This window comes from Mandrillus leucophaeus, unplaced genomic scaffold (assembly GCF_000951045.1).
Source record: "Mandrillus leucophaeus isolate KB7577 unplaced genomic scaffold, Mleu.le_1.0 Scaffold1313, whole genome shotgun sequence".
Classification (NCBI taxonomy): Eukaryota; Metazoa; Chordata; class Mammalia; order Primates; family Cercopithecidae; genus Mandrillus; species Mandrillus leucophaeus.
Window position 1 is genome coordinate 30,215 of NW_012101270.1, and position 20,890 is coordinate 51,104.

Here is a 20,890-nt window from a genome sequence, read left to right on the forward strand (position 1 = left end):
CCCAATGCTGGCCTCTCAGGCCATGCGCAGGGATGCCTGGCTTTTCTGAATCCTTGCTGCTTCCTCTGGCTTGGAGAAGCAGCACCCTTGGTCCTCCTGTTGGGAGGGTGGAGACCAGCAGAAGCCTGCCTTGTAAAAGTTTCTAGGAGGCACCTATGGTGGTTCTCCTCCCCCTCCCCCTTGGTACCACGTCCCAGCCTTGGGATCCCCAAGTCCCCCCACTCCCTTCATTTTGCTGCTGCAACCCCTTCAGAGGTGGCTGGGGAGGAACAGGGGTGTGGAGGTCAAAACTCAGGCTAATAAATCTAGGGTGGGGAGCATTTATTTTAATTTTTGTCTTGAAGCTCTTTGTAGAGGACCTAGCCTTTCCCTACTAAACTGAAGGGGTTTGGTCCCATCACCCAAAGACTGGCCCACCTGCCCACACACGTGGGGGCACAGGAGGTCTGGGAGGCCCCAGGAGGTGGAAGTTTAGAGGTCTACCTGGCCCTCTCCATCCCACTGGCTGAGGCCAGGCCAGAGGGCCGACTCCAGGGGCCCTCTGTATGCAAGCCGACGCAGACAAAAAGGCCCAGTGCACAGTTAAGACACAAACACCACACAGCTGTCCAGAACCTCCAAAGCACTGTTTATCCAGGCTCCATGGAGCCAAGTGCCCCCAGCTGCCTGCCCCCTAGTCCTCAGGGGGGCACTGGCACTGCAGTGGCCTCGGCCTGAGACCCTCCATGAGCCCCAGCCTAGCCTGCTCCAAAGCCGCTGACACATGCATGCTTAGCCCTTGCCCCATCAAGGTGGGGCCCTGGGAATGAACTGGCTACAGACCCTCCTCCATCCCACACCCCCAGGGGCTCCATCAGTCCTTGCTAGCTCAGCACCATGTTAAATAGCTTCCTCGCAATCTCCCTTAAATAAACCCATCCCCAGAGCAACCTACCCACCCTGCACCCTGATTATATTATTCTATTGGCTTATGCCTTCTAGAGTGGAGGCGCTCTCTCCTCCTGCCCTCTACTCCAGGGAATACCATCTCCATGAAAAACCAGGGAGGAAAGTTTTTCTCTCAACTCTGGGGCAGAGACAAAGGGTGGCCTGGGTTGGAGTGGAAAAGCCAGGAATACCCTCCTCTGTCCTTTCCCTCCCCAGGGTACTTTCTTCTCCTTGCCCTCTTAGCAGCCTGGGTCAGGCGTGACTTACCCAAGGTCACAGTCCCAGGACCCAGAATCATGACCCATGTGAGAGGTTACCCTGGTTTTGACAGCCTAAACCAGCTCCAGGGCAGGATTGAACTTAAGCCTGCCTCCACCGTGGCCCCTGCAGTTCTCCAGGCTCGGAGTGAGCCGAGGGAGGTTCCAGCTCTTGATTCACTCTGTCCAGGACGCCTGGGACTATCTCCCAGGACCCTCCACCCCTGGTGTCTCCAGGTCTCTCTTGCTCTGGGGATACTCAGACAGCACCCGGGCATGGAAGCAATGGGGCCCCGGACATAGGCAAGCCTGTCCCTGGCCCGATCAGCATCTGGGCCCAGGCCAGGCCTCACACCCAGTACTGGCCATTCTTAAGGGCAGGGTTGGGTGTCCGGCAGAACTGCAGCAGCTCTGGGTCAGGCTGGCCTCCCGGAGGGGGCCCCTGGCCAGGCACAGCTGTGAGCGGGATGGCCTGGCCTGGCTCCACCTTGCGAAAGGTCTCAGTGTCACCAGCCAGACCATTGCGGGGCTTGGCAGTCAGGACCTGGACGTCATGCTTGCCCGTCTTGTTGCGTTTTCGGAGGTAGAAGAGCAGGGGCAAGATGAGCGCCAGGAGCAGAAGGACCAGGCACACGGGGATGATGACACTGAACATGTTGGCCTCAAGGAAGCCCAGGAAGCCTCCCTTGGCCACAGCAGGCACAGGGCTAGATGCCATGGGGCCTGGCTCGCCTGTGGGGGTGCTGCTCTCTGGCTTCCCTGCTTCCGTCCGGGTGGCCTCGGGGACACTGAGCAGGGCCACGCTGTAGGGCCGGGCAGCATTGTAAGGCTCAGTGGCAAAGTCCAGGGAGGCCACAGCAGGTGGGACGCCCTGTGCCCACAGCTCCAGAGTGAGACTGTCGCCTGTGGGGCTGGGGGCCCTTCCCTCTGGCCTGCCCACCTCCAGCCCCAGCCTCCCATCCTCAAGGTCCTGCTGAGTGAACTGCTCCACCAGCTGGCTGCCCCCAGGCTCCGTCCTGGCTCGGGGCACACGGACCACGCGGCCATGCCGGGGTCCCTCCAGGAGGCGGAAGCGGGGCACACTGCCTGTGCGGTTGGCCAGCTCGCCAGCATCTAGGATGGTGGGGTCCAGGCGCAGGGTAGCACCCTGGGGCCATGGCCCACCTGCCCACACGTGCAGCAGAGCCCTCACAGTGATGTTCACTACGGCTGATGCGTTGACACCCCTAGCCAGTGCCAGGACTCTGAAGTGGTCATGAGAGGAGGAGAAGTTGGTGAAGGCAAAGACCACCTCGCCCTGGTCTATCTGGAGTTGGCTGAAGGCCGAGGCGGGCCGCCCACCCACCAGGAGATGCCCGTACTTCGGTCCTTGGATGAGGCGGTATGCTGCCTCTGGCTCCTCCCTATCTGAAACCACCCGGAGCTGCTGTTGGCTCAGTGAGGAGCGCCCCAAAGCTTGGGGCACCTCCAGGGGTGCCCGCAGCTGCACCTCAATGGCGGACGGTAGGATGTCCACAGCCAGGGACATGGGCAGCGGTGGGCTGGCCCCATCAGACATGCTCAGCTGGAAGACGCCTGCCACGCTGCTCCCGTTGGCCACGAAGGCCAGCCGCCCCGAATCCACGTCGGCTTGCGTGAAGCGGGTCACGGGCCCCGGGCCACCACCCACCAGGCTGAGGAAGCCGTTGTGGGGTGCCCGCTGGACCTCATACTCAATCTCCCCAGGAGCTGAGTCTGGGTCCACGACGCTCAGCTGGGCCCGGGAGATGGGGGCGCGAGAGCCTCGGGTGATCTGGAGTGGGACAGAGGCCTGTGGCTGAGGGGGCCGCTCATTTACATCCCGCACTGTGATGGCAAAAGCCTCTGAGGTTTGGGGTCCAGCCACGGTGGCCCCTGCTGGCCCCTGGAGGTGGGCACGAAAGTGGAAGCCATCCTGTTGGGTACCCCCACCGCCGTGGGCATACACTAGCTGCCCTGCAGCCAGCTGGGACTGCAGGAAGTGGGGCTGCCCAGCGTGGAGGGGCTCCTCAGACACCAATAGCTGGCCCCGGCTGGGGAACTGCGTGACCTGGAAGAGCACATCATGCTCTAGGCGCTGGGATGATGGAACGCTGGCCAAGAGGTTGGAGGCATCCAGGGCAGCCATGGTGATCTTGGCCCGCTGGCCCTCGGGGACCCAGAGACCTGGGGGTGGGACACAGGCTATGAGGGTCCAGCCCACTGAGGGAAGAGCCATGGACCCTCAGCTGGAGGTGCCCCAGGGCAAGGATATGCCTCCCCCACACCCTCAAGCCAGGTCCTCCAGGGTGGGGCTCAGGGTTCCCAGGAGGACAAGGACTGTGTCCCTGCTCTGATGCCAAAGCTTCCCCACTCACCTTCCCTGTGACTTCCCAGGTTCTGGGGGCTGAGACAGGAGCTGCTGACCCTGGCCTTGTGTCCCTTCCTCCTGGGCCCTTCCCATTGTCCCTCCCCACAATCTTGCCAGTTCATCATGCTGTTCACCTTTGTTCTTCCAGAGGTGGCTGGGGCGCTGGGGACAGGCAGCCTCAAAAGACACAGCCACAGCAAGGGTGGCAGCCACGTCCCGGGCAGGTGGTGAGGACAGCTGGAGCTCTAGGGTATCATGGGCCTCCCAGAAGGGCTCGGTGGGCATCTCATGCTCATACAGAATATTACCAGCATAGACCTAGGGGAGACACCATCGTGGGGTGAGAGGCAGGTCCAGTCCGTCTTGTCCAGACACTGAGCACTTCTGTCTCCTCAGGCCCCACTCTGGGCTCTCCTGACTGTGCCCAGGTCTGTGCGTGTGACCCACTCTCTCCCTCACTAACTCAGTGGGTCACATCAGGCAATGCAGTGCAGAGCTGGGCTCTGGAGCCGGAGTCTGGGCTCAAACCCCAGCTCTGCCACCCTGGGGAAATCGCCTAATTACTCTGACCTCTGGGGAATGCAATGATCTGTCTGTGCTGCTCTCTAAAGCGAGTGCTTCTTCTTGTGCACAGGATCCTATCCCCTCTTGCCTTCTGAAGACACCACTTCTACTGTCTTCTGGCTTTCTCCTATGATGTCAGTTTCCCCCCAGATGCATCATTCCCTTCATTATGCAATTATGCTATTCTTTTGTCTCACTTACATTAAAGCCATTTAATTATTATTATTACCATTATTGAGACACCACAGTGGCGTGATCATGGCTCACTGCAGCCTCGACCTCCAGGGCTCAAGCAATCCTCCCACCTCAGTTTCCCAAGTAGCAGGGACTGCAGGCAGGTGCCACCACGCCCGGCTAATTTCTGTTATTGTTTGTTGAGACAGGGTCTCACTGTGTTGCCCAGGCTGGTCTTGAACTCCTGGGCTCAAGTGATCCACTTGCCTCAGCCTCCCAAAGTGCTGGGATTACACGCAGGAGGCACTGCACCTGGCCAGAAAAAACTATTCTTGACTTCACATTTTCCACCAACAACACCCCTGCCCCTTTGCTTCTCTTTGCAGCAAAACTTCAAAAAGCATAGTTTACACTCTCCCCCAGGCATTCTTGGGTCTCTCTACCCAGGATTTTGCTCCCCCATCACCATATCTCCTTTTGCCAAGGGCACCAGGGGCCTCCGTGTTGTTGGATCCAGCAGTCAGCTCTCAGCCTCCTCTTACCTGCTCAGCGGCACTGGCGCCACCAAGCAGCCCTTCCTCCAAGAGAGCCACGGACTTCCGGGATACTTCAGTCTGGGGTTCCTCCTGCCTCACAGATTCTCCTGGCTGTTCCTCCTCTTCTCCCCAACATCTTATGGCCAGGTCTCCAGGTTCTTTTCTGTCTACAGGCACTCTCCATGGGTCCTTGTTCAGTTTCCTGGCCTTAAATGCCAGGTGTGCTGAAGACCCCCTTATTTGTAGCTCCAGCCTAGCCTGCTCTCCCCTGAACCCCAGACTCAGGTTTGCAGCCGCCCCTGCGGATATCTAGTGGACATCTCAAACTCAACCTGCCCCAGCTGCACTCCCGATCGGCCCCACCTGCTACAGTCATCCCGCTTCAGAGACCATAGCTCCGTTTTCAAGGGCTCAGACCAAACCCTTGGAACCACCCTTGCATCCTCTCTTTCCCTCAAACCACCTCATCTCTCACCTGGATTATTGTAACAGCTTCCTGTGTCCCAACTGCAGTCCCCCACCCATTACATTTTGTTCTTAACACAGCAGCCAGAGTGAGCCTTTTGAAAGGGAAGATTATGGGGCTCTTTGGCTCACATAGTGCGGTGTCTCCCCATCTGTCCACTAAGGCCTGGCTGTGACCACATCACCCCGTGACCTCAACTCCCCTCACCTCCAGTCCAGCCACACCTGCTGTTCTATGGGGCTGCCTGCAGTTCAACACCAAAGAATATTCTTCACTCCAGGAAGAAAAGAGGTTTCCTCCCACTAAAATCAAAATGTGTTCTTTTGGCCTGTCTTTTGTTCCCCACCCTTTTTTTTTGAGACAGAGTCTTGCTCTGTTGCCAGGTTGGAGTGTAGTGGCGTGATCTCGGCTCACTGCAACCTCCACTTCCCGGGTTCAAGCAATTCCCCTGCCTCAGCCTCCTGAGTAGCTGGGACTACAGGTGCGCGCCACCATGCCCAGCTTATTTTTTGTATTTTAGTAGAAATGGGGTTTCGCCTGTTAGCCAGGATGGTCTCGATCTCCTGACCTTGTGATCCACCCGCCTTGGCCTCCCAAAGTGCTGGAATTACAGCCATGAGTCACCGCGCCCGGCCTTATTTTCCCCTTTTAGGAAACACTGGGAACTATTTTTCTTCTCAGAGAAAAACAGGACTTGCACAATAGTAACATGGAAACTTAACAGGGTCTTAACCTGTGAAGACTCTAGGAGCAGAACCTGGAGTAAGGGGGAGCAGGGGCTAGAGTAAGGGGAGCAGGGCCCGGGTTAAGCAGGGCCAGCCTAAGGGGAGGCAGGGCCCAGTCTGAGGTGGGGGCAGGGCCCGGTCTGCGGTGGGGCAGGGCCTGGTCTAAGGGAAGCAGAGCCTGGGCTAAAGGGCAGCTGAGCCCAGTCTGAAGAAGAGCCGAGCTATCTACATAGGGGCTAGCACCTGTTCTAAAGGAAGCGGCTGCTCCTCTGCTTTCACTGTAAGAGGGAACACAGGCCTTTTAAGAAAATGGGAATCAAGTTTTTTGTTTAATTTCCCAAAGGTTATATGTTGACAATTAACTTCAAAGTATTAGCTGCTGTGTGCAGGCCAAATAAACACATCTGTGGGCCAAATCTGGCCCAGGACTAAAGAGCTGCCAGTGGCAACTTCTGGTCCAGGCTGAATGGTAGGCAGGAAGGAAATGGAGCCCCCAGGAGTGGGAGTGGGAGCTGATGCCTGGATACAGGAGCTCTGTGGGTGGGAGTGAGACAAAACACAGGGTCCTGAGCTCTGGGGAGCAAGCAGTGTCCTCCGGTGAAGGAAATCCTGGACTCGCAGGCAGAGGTTTTGCCTCTTACTCGCCATGTGCTCTAAACAAAGTTACCCTGCCCTCCAAGAGCCTCCGTTTCCTTATCTGAAAAATGGGGACACCTGACCCCTTCCCTGCCCAGTTCAGTGTTGTGGGACAGGGCTGCTGTCAAGACAATACCCAGTCCTGCCCTCCTCCCTGAGTGGGCCAGGTAGCCCACATAGCCTCTTCCCCGCTTTCCTGGGTGGCACTGCCAGCCTGGCCCCGGTGCCCATTCAATCTAGTCCTTCATATTGCTGGGGCATGGGGAAGCTCTGAGTAACGTGGGACTATAGAGTGTGAGAGGGTTGCTGATGGCCGGGTCCTGTGCCCTTCCCATTCCTGGGCATTCTTGACAAAGGCTCCCAGCAACTGAGGGTATGCAGCAGCTGTAGACACCAGCCTGATGAATATCTCATTGTGGGGAGGGGGCCATAGCAGGAGTGGGGCTCCAGGGAAATACAGAACCTGGCCTGGGAGGTGTTGATGTGAGAAGCCCAAGAAACTATTCCACCTGTCAAAGCCACCTCCTTCCAGATGCCCAAAGGCTCCCCATCTGAGCCACTTGCTGGACGGGAACCTTGGCTTTGCACTTGCTGAATACCATCTGCGCCTCTCAGGAGGGAGAGTGCCAGGCTCAGGAGGTCCCTGCCCAAGGAAGGGAGCTTGGAAAGGGGGCTGGGGTGTGCTCTGCCATTTTTGAGGGCTGGCGGGGGGACCCCTCTGGAGGTACTTGGGGTAGTACCGCGTGCCGTGGCTCCTGAATGACAGAGTCGGCTCTGCGCCCCACAAGACCTCTCCCTACACCTAGAACTCACTGTGATCATGTGCTGGGTCCAGATGCCCCTGCAGCCTCCTGGCGGGAGCACCACATGTGCCGCTTGCCTGGGATGGCCCTTGGAAGAGTCTGCCCCGTTCTGCCCTGCTATGGAACAACCCCTGTTCTGCCTTCGGGAAGAGGTGTTCATTTAAGCAATGACTGGACTGGCCCCCATGGCACATTATCACAGAGTCTGCTGCTACCCACGGCTGAGAGCTCTAGTTCTTCCTAGTGGTCTCTGAAGCTACCAGGATGGATGAACGGTGGCTTCACCCTCTTGGCCGACTCAGCTGCCTTTCATCAGCTCATCTGCCCCTAGGATCCACTCTGCCTCTGGCTGGCACCTGACCTGAGCCCCAGGCTCACACCTCTGCCCACAGGCCCAGCGGCTACTTCACCTCCAACTCTATCCCCCACCAAGCACTGCCCCTCGCCAGCTACTGGGGTGCCACTAGTGCCCCCACATGGTGCCCCCTCTCCAGACCCTTGGGTCCGGCTGTAGCTTCCTTCTGGAAGCTATACCCCAAGACCCCAGCCCTACTCTGGGGCCCTGTATCCCCGACTTTCTGTATCCTTCTCCCTCCTTATGGAACATGAACTTGCCCTGCCAGCCTGGCAGCTCCTGGAGGGCAGGACACCAGGGCCTGGACCATGGCAAGACCGGGAACGTCTGCTGCCAGTGATGCTGGAGCTGGCACCCATGTCCACGTGATGTCCATGGCACCGCATCCACCTGAGGCTGGTGGTGTCTGAGTGGTGGCTGCAAAGTGGGGCCCTTACCTCTGCCTGAGTGAAGTTCACCAGGGCCTCCCCTGTGCTGTCCTGCTGGGCGTGGAACAGCCGGCCTAGCTGGGGGCCCCGCACCACATGGTAGAGCAGGAGCTGGGGGTCGGTGCCTGCGCTGGAGCTGGCTCTGAGGGTCTGACTGCTGAGTGGCTGCACGGACCCTGCCAGAGGCAAAAGGGGCTATCAGACTTTGACTGGGAGCCAGGCCCAGGCCTGTGTCTGCAGAGAGGCAGTGTGACCCTGGCGTGCCACCCTCAGCTCTGCCCCCGCTCCTGGCACCCAGGAATGCCCACGATCAGCACACCCACCTGGGCAGACAGTCAGTGTCCGGCTGCCCTCCAGCGAGAGGAGCACTTGCTTCTGGGCCGTCACTCGGAAGAAGTGTCCAGAGGAAGTGTGCTCGCCATCGGAAAGGCCGAAGCGGAAGCCTCCATCCAGGGTTCCTGGGGACAGGGTTCCTGAGATGGGGAGCCAGCTGGCCCGAGCTGGCTCCCCATCTCAGGGCAACCCCGTGGGCAGCAGGAACCTGAGGCCCGGCCCTCAGCACCCACCTCTGTGTGAGAACAGCACGAGTCCGCCATCCAGCTGGGCCTGAGTGAAGCTGCGCACCTCGGTGCCCGGCGCCGCCCGCAGCACTACCCGCCCGTTGCTGGGCTGCTCGATGGTGTAGACCAGATCCTCGGACCCAGAGTCGCCATCTGTGCTCCTCAGAACCTCCGCAGGGATGGGCGCAGTGGCCCCCTCCCACATCTGGGGACACAGGCCTGTGAAGGTTCTGCCTTGCCCTGCTCACCCACCCCTTCCTCCCTGGCTCTGGGCTGCCACCAGGGTTCCAATTCTGCTGCGTCTCAGGCCCTCAGGTGGCATCGAGGCTGGCACCGCTCTGGCTCCCCTGCACAAAGGGCCCTCCCCACGTTCACCTTCCCTGTCACCCCAGGGAAGGTCACCCTCCAGGCCCAGCCTCCTTGCTCTTCATCTGCCCTAGTCCTGCGAGTCCCTCAAGGCCAGCTTGTGTCCCCTACCCAGGAAGGCCCCTGTTCTTACCCTCACCAAGTTCTCACCCCCAGAAATCCCCAACGCCGACCAACAGTGCTCCTTAATCTGTCTCACTGGTGGGGCAGGGGTCTCTTTTCAGAGCCTCCGTGCCTTGGCCAGGGCCGGGCACAGGTGGGAATGGTGATTTTAGAAACGGGCCCTCCCTCCGGCTGAGGGAGGGGTGGGTGGCGCGGAGAGTGGAGGGCTGATGGTTGGCATGTTCTGCAGCACAGAATCAGCGCTGCGATGGGCCCAGGTGCTTCCAGAGCAGTTACGGGCCCTCGTCATGTTGGGTGAAGGGGACCCTTTTTCAGGTCTCCCACTTGCAAGCAGAGCAGGCGCCTGTTCCTGAGGTCCTGGTACCAGTCTTGCTGGGTCAATTACTTGCAGGCAGAGCTGCGGTGGGACTCACATGCCCGGGAAACAGAGCCTTCTGGCATTCCTGGACTCCCTGCCCCGGCCCCAAGGAGCCCTCAGGCCCAGCCCTGGCAGGAGGGGCCATAATGTTGCAGGGCCGGACCCTAGCACTGGGCTTCTGGAGCAAACACAGGTAGATGGCACCACCTGGTGGCCACGTTGCCACACAGCTGTCCCAGCCTGTGGTTCCAGAGCACTGTGTCCCACTCTTCTGCGGCCTCTGCACCACCACGCTGCCCCCTATGGGCACATCCTAGACCACCAAGGCCTCCCCCGCAACCCCTGCCCCAGGTGCCCCATGTCAGAGACAGCCCAAGTCAGTCCTCTTGTGGAACCTTCAGTGGCTCCTGTTGACCCAGGAGGACGCACCCCAGAAGCCGGCATTCAAAGCCCTGCCATGTGGGCTTAGTAAAGCCATGCCCTTTCTGTTCTACCAGAACTACTTTTGCAACCATGGAGAAGTTCCATCCCATGTCTGGGCCTCAACTTCCACCTGCAGAGTGGGGCCCTTACCTCTGCCTGAGTGAAGTTCTCCAGGGCCTCCCCTGCACTGTCCTGCTGGGTGTGGAACAGCCTTGTGCAGGAGTTTGGGGACCCAAGCTGTAGCCTTCACTTGCTGGGTGAAGGTGGGAAACAAGAGCTTCCGCCCTGATGCCTGCCCTTAAGGGCTTGTAAGTGATTCTGTCAGGAGTTCTGGTCCTGAGCCACAGGAGAAGGAACGGCAGAGCCACCCGTGGCCGCTCAGAAGTCTGCCTACCTTACTTGCAAGCGTCCAATAACAAAACCTCCCATCTGTGTTCTGTTTCAGCACAATCTCACAACTCTCCTTCCAACAACCCCGTGAGGCATGCGGCAGCGTCCCCATTTTGCAGAGGAGGAAACTGAGGCTCAGACAGGGGGAGCTCTGTGCTGGGAAGTAGGGGACGCTGGCCTCTTTCTCGAAGCAGACATGGGGGATGGTGCCAGGAACACTCTCACCTGAAGGCCTGTGTTTGTAGTGAGGACGGGGGGTTGGTCATTGACAGGCAGGATGGTGACAGTGAAGGCCACAGGATGGCTCTGGCGGTCCATCTCCGAGACATTAGCCATCAGGACAAAACTGTCTGTCAGTGTCTCGCTCCCGTCGTGCACGTAGCGGATCAGCTGCTCTTCCACCTACGGGCAGGCCCAGGGCTAGTCAGGCCCCAGCAGCACCCTTCATGTCCTGCCTTTGGGTGCAGGAGGAGGCTGACTCTTTTAGGGCTTCATTTTCCATTGGTGGAAAATGGGGACCATAAGTTCTGGCTCCAAGGAGTTGTGAGGAAGAAAAGAGATATGGTATTTAAAGCACAGGTGCTTCTGAAATGTGACTCCCCATCTCCTCTCTGTGTATAACCCCCAGACTGGGAGTACCTGGGGCTCCCTCCATTCTGCCCCCAGAGCTGGGCTGCAGGCCCTGGGCCTCTCTCACAGCCATACCTCTCTCCAGGAGAAGGCGCTGAGGGTCCTGGCTTGAGGTCCGTCCTCCTTCTGCAGGGCCCCATGCCGGGGTGGCTCCAGCACCTGCAGACCGAGGCCCGGGAGAGTGGGGAAGTAGGGCCCGGTGACACGGAGCAGTGGAGGGGCCAGGGTGAGGCTGCCACCCTCAGGGACGCTGAAGTTTTGCGCATCCAGTGGGATGGCAGCGGGCAGCACCTCCAGCTCCACGCGGACACCCTCGAGGGGACCACCCAGGCCCGAGGCCACATCCAGTGAGAAGGCATCGCTCCAGGCCTCAGGGCGGGAGTGCAGGTACAGGACTCTGCCCGTGTCCACTGCCTCCTGGGAGAAGCTCTGCACGGGGTCTAGGCTGGGTGGCTCATCTGCCAAGACGCCACGAGACACCATCACCAGGTAGCCAGCACTCGGTGGACTCTTCACTGAGAATACGATGTCTGCCGGCGGCACTGCCTCCTGGGCTGCCTGGTTAACAGAGGTCATGAGGACTCACAGGGGGCCACAGAGGGGGTCTCACAGGGGTCCACTGTGGCCCTAAGCAGCCAGAACAGGCTTGATCTTGCCTCACTTATTCCTCCAGATACCACTGCTCATTAGACAGACAAACACACATGTGGGTTCACACACACAGCAGCTAGACATGCAGCTGGTCACATTTTTTGTTTTTTGACAGTCTCTGTCACCCAGGCTGGATGGAGTGCAGTGGTGCAATCACGGCTCTCTGCAGCCTCAACCTCCCAGGCTCAAGGGATCCTCCCACCTCAGCCTCCCAAGTAGCTGTGACCACAGGCACGTGCCACCATGCCCGGCTAATTTTTAAATTTTTTGTGTAGAGATGGAGTTTCACTGGTTTGCCCCGGCTGCTGGTCACATGTTAATACCCACCCCACACACGGTTACAGGGGGTCAGTCACACAGCTTGAGATGCACTCCCCTGGGGAGGTGCATAATCACATATCCCCAGACTCAGTGACACAGACACACGAGTTCATCATACGCTGACACAGTCACACATGTACATATGCACGTGTGCACACACACACACACACACAGGCCCCCCTGCTCAGGATCTGTTCAGGCCTGTGGCTGGTTTGCAGGCAGCGTCCTCCCCAACCCCTGCTATTACCATCCAGGACCATCAGAGGGCGCCTCACCCCACCCTTCCTGGAGGCACAGCCGCCTTCAGCCCAGGCACTATGGAGCTCAAGCCCCAAAGGCCACATGGGCTCCCTCACCTGACGGGCCAGCCATGAGAGGCTAAACCACGCCCAAACTCACATTCCCGTTCTATGCCTTTGCCCGAATGTTCCTGCTGCCTGGAATACCACTCCCCATTCTCTGCTCCTGATGGCCTGTGCTCTTAGAGCCTGGTCCAAACGCTGCCTCCTTCGTCGAGGCCTTCCTGATGCCACATCTGCTGGTTTGCCATGGGCCCCAAGCTCCAGACATGCAGACCAGAAAGGTCTCCGAAATGAGCAGTGTAGGGGGGGACACGGGGGTCTGAGCAGCAGCCGCCTGTCTCCACGGTCAGCAATCCCCAAAGCTCAGGGCCCGTGATGCCCTCCCAGGGAACTGACTGCAATGCAGAATCTCGGGCTCCACTTCAGGGATTCTGTAGGGCTGGGTGGGGCCCAGGAATCTGCATGCTCAGCCACACCATGGACACGAGAGGACACGACCTCTGGAGGCACACACAACTCCCAGGAGGATGGGTGTACAACAAGCTCCCCAGAAATTTAGAAACACAGCATATACAGAAACACATCCGAGGCACGTGCACACATGTAGCCTGGGGCCACCACAGCCACAGCCCAAGTCACATGTGTACTTGTGACACTCCGGCATGGAGGCTGGGCGGGAGGCCCTCTACCTGGCCCACACCCCTGCTCATCACCTCCAGCTCCTCACCTCCAGCTGGTCCCTTCTGATCTCAGCTGCCTCTCCCTGGAAGACGTAGATCTTCTTGTGCCGGACCAGCTTCAGTGGGGCCAGCGGGCCCTCTAGGGCAACGGTCACTTGTAGGGTGGCATCTGTGTGCACTGGCCCCGCTTCCACAGAGAAGGCCAGGGTGTCACGGGGGCTGAGGCTGCCATTGTGGCTATAGAGAACGGCCCCATCCAGCAGGTCCTGCTGGGAGAAGGCTGTGGCTGGCTGACCAGCCCGGAGTACCTGTCCCCACCGAGGGCCGGCTGTGACGTGGTAGTGGACCTCATCCCCACTGCGGATGTCAAGGTTGGTGTCCAGGTGGAACACAGCTGTGTCGATGGTGCCCTGGCCTCCTTGAGGGACCACAAGTCTGGAGCCGTTGGCCACACGGAGGTAGGGCTCCGAGGCCTGCACCTCCAGCAGCGCAGTGGCCTGGTGTTGCCCATCGGACACCTGCAGCTGGATCCAGCCACGGTCGGCCCCTGAGTGCACAAACAGGACCCGCCTCTTTCTGAGGTCCTCCTGGGTGAAGCGGTAGATGGGCCGCGTGGGCTCATCCACGGCCACGATACTGCCAAAGAGGAGGTCCTTGCGGGTCAGCACCAGCTGGGAGTCAGCAAAGCCCGAGTCAGCATCGCTGAAGGCCACGTCGTCTGTAGTCAGCAGCCGCCGCCCACCCCGGGCCACATGGAAGACGCGGCTGATGGTCTGCACAGGGGCGTGGTCATTCACGGGTTGGATGGCCACCCGGAAGACTCCCCGTACCTCCTCCCAGGCCATGTCACCACTGCTCTCACCCTGGCGGGTAGCAACAAATGGGATATCATCTTCTGTGGTCTCGGAGTCATCATGCTGGTAGACCAGTCGGCCATGCAACAGGTCTTCATTGGTGAAGGATGTCACCATAGTGGTCTTGTCCTGTGTCCCACGCCAAGCCAACCTCCCATGGCGGGGCCGCTCCATGACCTCATAGAGGTAGCTGGCACTATTGAGACTCTTGACAAAGAGGTGGTCAGCAGAGAGGACACCCTCACCACCCTCAGGCACCATGAGGAGGACATTGGTGAGGACAGGCGCGTCTGGGTCACCACCAATGTGGATGGGGAAGGTATAGAGCGGGGAGAAATATGGCGGAGCTGTGACACGGAAACGGAAGGTGTCCTCGACTGCCTCCGAGGCACGTGCTGTGGCCCCATAGGTCACCCGGCCAGCCTGTATGTCATCCTGGGTGAAGCCCTGACCGTCTGACAGCCTCGTGCCCTGTAGTTGAAGGTTGCCTTTCCTGGGAGCCTGAACCACCTCATAGTGGAAGGCTGGGGGGCTTGGGCCTGCCTCCTCCAGGGTGGCCTCCAGGTGGGCTGTGGTGAGGGTCTCCTGCTGGGTGTTCTGAGTGTGCAGTGGCTCCAGCCGCAGCATCCACACGGTGGCTCTCTGGATGGTCACTGGGAAGGACAGATTGCTCAGGATCTCCTGGCCCACCTGCACCTCCAGGGCTAGGTTCTCCACGGTGTCCTCGGTGCGGTGCTGTGGGTCGGTGCTCAGGTACCTCACGCGGCCCTGCTCCACATCCCGCTGGTGGAACGCCTGTGTGGCCCACCACTCAGCACCCTCCACCCCACCTGCCCCCTGCTTCTGTAGCTCCCCGAACTGCAGGGCTCCGGTGACGCGGAACAGCACGCTCACATCCTGCCCCACGGCATTGGTCTCCACCGACAGGTTGGCGGGCAAGATGGGCATGGCAGAGCCTTGGGCCAGGCGCAGCCCTGTGCTGCGGTGGATCTGTATGGCCGGCCGGACGGCCACCACCTTCAGCGTGGCCGGGGGGCTGGCCTGCAGTCCATCGCTGACCCGGAATGTCAAGTCCTGTGCAGGGCCACCGCGGTGGACATAGACTAGGCTGCCGGCCTCCAACTCCTGGCAGGAGAACTCGGTTGCCGGCTCCCCAGGCTGGTCTCGGCGCTGCACGGGGAGGCCAGAGGGGGTGCCAAGGAACTGGAAGGTGAGGCCCTCACAGGCAGAGTCTGGGTCATAGGCCTGGAAAACCTCGGGCCCCAGCGGCTTCTGTGTGTGTTCCAGGATCACCATGAGGCTGCCATGTGGGAAGATGATGCGGGGTGGGTCATTGACAGGGTTGACCTGGATGGGCAGGAGGTAAGTTTGGCCCCTCCGCAGGCATGAGGGCATAGGCACCCGAGCCGTCACTGACACCTCCAGCACCAGCTGGTCGGAGGTGTCCTCAGAGCCATCGTGGATGAAGCGGGCCTTGCGGTTCACCACGTCCAGGAGGGTGAACATTTTTCGTGCCTGGGCTCCTGGGATGTCCAGCTCGAGCTCGCCATGGCGTGCCCCTTGGGTCACACTGAACAGCACCTGGGATTTGCGCAGTTCAGCCTCCATCAGGTCCAGCGTGGGCTGCACGTGCCGCCACTCAAGCCAGGCTGTGCCCCCCTCGGCCACCACCAGTGGGCTGATAGTCAGCAGCTGGGTGAAGTTGGCAAAGACAGGAGGTAGACCTGGCTCAGGCACGCATGGCTCAGGCAGCTCCATGGCAGGCCAAGCCTCGGGGGCCAGGGTGGAGAAAGCTTCATAATGGCCATAGGCATCGTCCTCATACTCCTCCTCCTCCAGCCTGCAGCCAGCCACCATGTTGCGTGTCAGCAAGGCTTCCCGCAGCCCCCGCCTCTGGCCATTGACACTGAGATCTTCCATGCAGCCCAGCAGGGAGGCATTGGTGGCCTCTGGTGTCAGGCCCAGGCGGTGTTCCTGGAGGTGACGAGAGGCCTCTGCATCCAGCCCCCCGAGAAGGAGACTGCCCCGTGGCTCCAGGTAGCTGAGGACTCCTCGGTTCGAAGTACGCGTGGGGTACTGGTCCACGGAGACTTCCAGCTGGTGAGCGTTGATATGGACACTGACCTCATGGGGCTGCCCGTCGGCCACAGGCACACTGTTGTGGAGCAATACCGTACCCTGGCCCTTCTCAACCACAGCCCGCAGGTGGCCCTCAAATATGTCCACATAGATAAAGTCCCCACGCCGGCCCCCTGCCTGGAAGGCCAAGGGTGCCTGCCGGCTCTGTGTGGTGAGTGTAAACTCTAGGGTTCCTTCATCCTGAGTGCCCCAGGCAGGGAAGGCAGCCAGAGAGTGGGGCCCAGAGAAGCCCAGGGCCACATCATCACCAGCAGAAAACTCTTCAGCACAGCCCTCATGCACGTCAGGGGTCAGAGGCCGGAGGAGACTGCGGCCATTGAGGGTGGCTGCATGGAGGCAACCCCTCAGGGGTCGGCTGGTTCCCCTCAGGTAGGGCAGGCCAAGGCTCCCAGTGCCCCCAACAAAGAGCCCATAGGGGACCTCGAGGGGGGCTCCTGGGACTGCAGAGGAGGCGTTCAGAAACCCATCGACTGACAATGTGGCCCAGCCCTCTACGACAGTCAGCACCGTAGTGTGGGGAACGGAGTCACTCAGCAGCGTCTCTGCTGGGGTCTGCAGCCTCAACTCCTCCTGGCCTAGAACAAGTCTGACCTGAAGAGAGATGGGGAATGGAAGATGGGGGACAGCACTTTGAATCCATCATTTCCCTTATAAAAGCATAGAGCCAGGCGTGGTAGCAGTGGTGGCGTGGTGGCTCACGCCTATAATCCTAGCACTTTGGGAGGCCAAGGTGGGCAAATCACCTGAGGTTGGGAGTTCAAGACCAGCCTGGCCAACATGGAGAAACCTTGTCGCTACTAAAAATACAAAATTAGCCAGGCATGGTGGCGCATGCCTGTAATCCTAGCTACTTTGGAGGCTGAGGCAGGAGAATTGCTTGAACTCGGGAGGCAGAGGGCAGTGAACTGAGATCATGCCATTGCACTCCAGCCTGGGCAGCAAGAGCGAAACTCTGTCTCAAAAAAACAAAAACAAAAACAAACAAACAAAAAAGCGTAGTGGGTTCCCCACACTTGGGGCCCCAGAGTGGAAAACCTAGGACAAGGACCTCTAGTGCCACTCCTCTTGCCGTCCTGCCATCTCTTTACTCATCCTCCAAACACTCACCAAAAAGAACTCTGGGCCAGGCCTGGATGGGCTCTGGGGACCCTGATGTGAATCAGGTGTGGTCCTCGCCCACAAGGAACGCCCAGCCTTTTTTAGCGTGCCCAGCCTTTTTTGTATTTTTAGTAGAGACAGAGTTTCACCATGTTGGCCAGGCTGGTCTTGAACTGCTGACCTCAGGTGATCCACCCGCCTTGACCTCCCAAAGTGCTGGGATGACAGGTGTGAGCTACCGTGCCCAGCCTTTTTTTTCTTTTAAAAATAGAGATGGGGCCAGGTGCGGTGGCTCACGCCTGTAACCCCAGCATTTTGGGAGGCCGAGACGGGTGGATCACAAGGTCAGGAGATCGAGACCATCCTGGCTAACACGATGAAACCCCGTCTCTACTAAAAATACAAAAAAAATTAGCCAGGCGCGGTGGCGGGTGCCTGTAGTTCCAGCTACACAGGAGGCTGAGGCAGGAGAATGGCGTGAACCTGGGGGGTGGAGCTTGCAGTGAGTGGAGATCGCGCCACTGCCTGGGTGACAGAGCGAGACTCTGTCTCAAAAAAAAAAAAAAAAAAAATAGAGATGGGGGGTTTCATTATGTGGCTCAGGCCAGCCTTGAACTCCCAGGCTCAAGTGATCTTCCCACCTTGGCCTCCCGAAGTGGTGGGATTATAGGCATGAGCCACTGCACCCAGCCTGGCACAAATTTGGAATAAGACCCTGGGTTCTTAACTCTTCATGGTTTGGGAAAAGACTCAAGAAAGAGCCACAAGACTCCTCACTAACAAAGCTTGTGGTGTCTTGAAGGATGAAATGGAAAAATGAGGAAGCTGAGGCAGTACTGGTGCTGTTACTGTCGTGGACAGACAGTGGTGCTGCAGAGAAATTGGTGCAGTGCCACAGGGATGCACAGGGGTCACGGGGACCCAGGAGGGGGCCTCGCCCAGGAGGAGGGGATGTCCACACTGAGACTTTAAGGAGAGGCTGGAGTTAGGCATGTGCAGGGAATGGGTGAGGCACGCACCTGGCAGAAGCAGTGTGGTGACCAAAGGCCTGGCATCAAGAGACTGTAAGATGGCCAGGAACTGAAAGCAGTTCAGTGCAGTCAGAGCACAAAGGGCCAGCAAGGGCTTGTGGTGTGAAACATGGTTGGAGGGAGCCAGTGGGCAGAGCCAGTTCATGAAGGATTTGCCATTTCTAGGCTGCTGCTGCCCATCCCACAGTGGAGAACTTGAGACCCTAAGATAAAAGTGACTTACACAAGGTCACACAGCCAGCTGGGGTTCACTCAAAGCTAGAGAAGGAATCCCACCCTGAATCCCGCCCGGATCCCAGGGGGACGTCACTGACTTGCAGGCGTCCAGAGTAGAGCTGTAGCAGGAGGTGGTCAGCTGGGCCTGCTGCCAGGAGAAGGAGGGCTTCGGGCTGGGACGTGGAGAACTGCAGCTGTAGGTCTATGTCGGTCAGAGCTGTGGCCACAGGCACCTCCAGGTGGTTCTCACCGAAGAAGGAAGCTGTGTGAGAGAGGGAGCTGTGGTCCAGGCTCAGATGCTTGCCTGGAGGAGGTGAGGTGCCACAAAGAGGTACCGGTGGGTTGAAGAAAGGGGTCCATGCTGGCGCACCCTCATGGTTCTGCTATATGGTGCTGTCTATGAGTACTGCCTGGATCCCAGCATCTTCTTGGTCCTGGCACCAGAAGGCACAGCCTCACCTTGTGAACAGTCAGACCTTGACTTTGCAGGAGGTCAGACCCAGAAATTCCCAGCAACTCAGGTCTCCTCCTTAGAGGTTCCTGGAGCCAGAGGACTTTGCCAGCTCTGACTCACCTCCCCTGGGCCCCAGAGGAGTCTTCCTCCCGGGTCTGGGTCCCCTACCCCCCCAAAGGGAACCATCACTGGCCTGATCACCTGGCTTGGTGGTCACAGCCCCGAGGAATGGAGTTTCTGGAGAATCACCCCCAGTCCAGACTGATCCCTGCTCAGATTCCTTCTCCTAAGTGCCCTTGTGCTTGGGCTCCTGTGCAGTGCCCGCCGTGCCATGCCCCGCCTCCATGGGTTGGCTGGGGCCACGACTGGGATCTGGTGGAGGTGTCAGCATGGCCCACCTATCCCCGCTTCTCTCTCAGGCCATCCTTCCAGCTGCCATTGAGGGAGGGGGCGGGAGCTTATTGGCCTGAGTCTGAGAAGGAGCAAAGGCTCTGAGGCCAGATGGAGACCATGTGCAGGGTCAAACCAAAGTGGGCCCACACTTCCTCCATTACCCTGCTATTGCTTCCTGCTGGAGAGCTATTCACAGTCCCCGATGAGCAGTCAGATCCGGCCCCATTGTTTCCACCACGGCCAAGGAACCAGGGATGAGAACAGCTGAGCTCCCAACTTCCCCAGGCCACCACGCAGGCTGAGGCTGAAGACAGGGGCTGGAAGGGGCTGAGGATCTGCTGGGCAGGCCAAAGAGGGCCTCGCCAGGCAGAAGGCCATGCCTGAGCTTGCCTGGGGTTAGTGGTTCCTATACAGGGCCCATTCTGTCCCACGCCGGGACTCCTCCTCTTTTGAATTGCTGCTTCCTCCAGACAGTTTCCCCAAATTAGCCTCCCCGACTTCCAACCCGCTGCCACAATTTCTGGTCTATGCCTTTTGTGGTGATAAAAGCCAAATATAACTTTGACTTTGCCTGCAGATGTCCAGGGCTCGGGGGCAGACAAACACGGGTTAAAAACGGTGATTCATCCCTGTTGGGTTTTCCTCAAACCCCGAGAGCAAGCACAGGCTGACGGCCTTGATAGGGATGATCCGGCACCGGCACCACATGTGCTGGTCCCTGGCCAGCCTGAGCCAGCTGCCATCTGCCTGAGAAAGCAGCTTCAGCCATTGGAAGAGTTGGAGACTTGTACGCCCTAAGGGCAGCCTGTAAGAACCCCTTGGGCTGAATTAAATCCCCTCTAGTTATCTCCTCCTGCCAGTACTGCTGGCAACACCAGCACCTTGTCTGGGAAGCTAAGGGAATCAAGCGAGCCCTGCAGACCATCTGCATAGAGATGGCCCAGCAGGCTCAGCAGAGGTTGGTGCCAGCAAAGGGCAGACCAGGGAACTGCAGGTGGCGGCCACCTACCGGGGTGCCTTATTTACAAAGACATTGATTCCTAAGAGCAAAAGACAGCACAATAAAGTGAGGGAGGCCATAGCACAAGGGGTGGGGGCACACGGCCCTGCAGGATGGAGCTACCACTGTCACCGGCTGGAGCGGCTCACAGCAGCTGCCAGGAGCCGACTATTGAATTTTCAGGAATTTTGAGAGCCAGGTGATACTGCCCATAGTGAGAATATTTATACCAGGAAAAGAGGCAAGCACAGTAAATAAGGGTTCCCCCTCCCCAAGAAAGCCCATTGCTAAACATTTACCTACCCAGCACATGTCCCTGCCACTACCCACCCTTGCACTAAAGGCATATGTAGACCAGCCAAGGCTTAGTCAATGTCAGGGCTCTGGGCCAGACAGGAACTGAATTAGATGGTTGGCCCTAACCACTGAACCACCTGCCTGCAGCCCCCTCCCAGCAGAAAACAGTAGAGCCTGTTTGGCTAGAATGGGAGGGTGGCAGGAAGCAGAGGCACTTTCCAGAGCGCTGGGGTCTGAATGGGTCCACTGAGGGGCTGGACCCTGCTACTTCCTGTGGGGCTGAGTGGGAGGGGCTCACACAGGCTGTCTTGTGCTGCTGGAGCACATAGCCAGGCAGCCCCCCATCCCAACAGAGGCCTCTGAGG

At 59.0% G+C, this 20,890-nt stretch overlaps 1 protein-coding gene across 1 annotated transcript in view; it reads right to left on the reverse strand.

Annotated features, from left to right (window-relative positions):
* Positions 1 to 306: 306 nt before the first annotated feature.
* The window catches only part of LOC105534200 (chondroitin sulfate proteoglycan 4), a 54,400-nt gene continuing 33,816 nt past the window's right edge, over positions 307 to 20,890 (reverse strand). The window contains exons 2-10 of the mRNA XM_011972889.1: positions 18,480 to 18,643; positions 13,091 to 16,627; positions 11,165 to 11,647; positions 10,685 to 10,861; positions 8,806 to 9,004; positions 8,563 to 8,697; positions 8,249 to 8,415; positions 3,687 to 3,870; positions 307 to 3,368 (exon numbers count right to left, since the gene is read on the reverse strand). Coding sequence (XP_011828279.1) covers positions 1,534 to 3,368; positions 3,687 to 3,870; positions 8,249 to 8,415; positions 8,563 to 8,697; positions 8,806 to 9,004; positions 10,685 to 10,861; positions 11,165 to 11,647; positions 13,091 to 16,627; positions 18,480 to 18,643 — 6,881 coding nt within the window. The 3' untranslated portion in view covers positions 307 to 1,533. The remainder of the gene's footprint in view (positions 3,369 to 3,686; positions 3,871 to 8,248; positions 8,416 to 8,562; positions 8,698 to 8,805; positions 9,005 to 10,684; positions 10,862 to 11,164; positions 11,648 to 13,090; positions 16,628 to 18,479; positions 18,644 to 20,890) is intronic.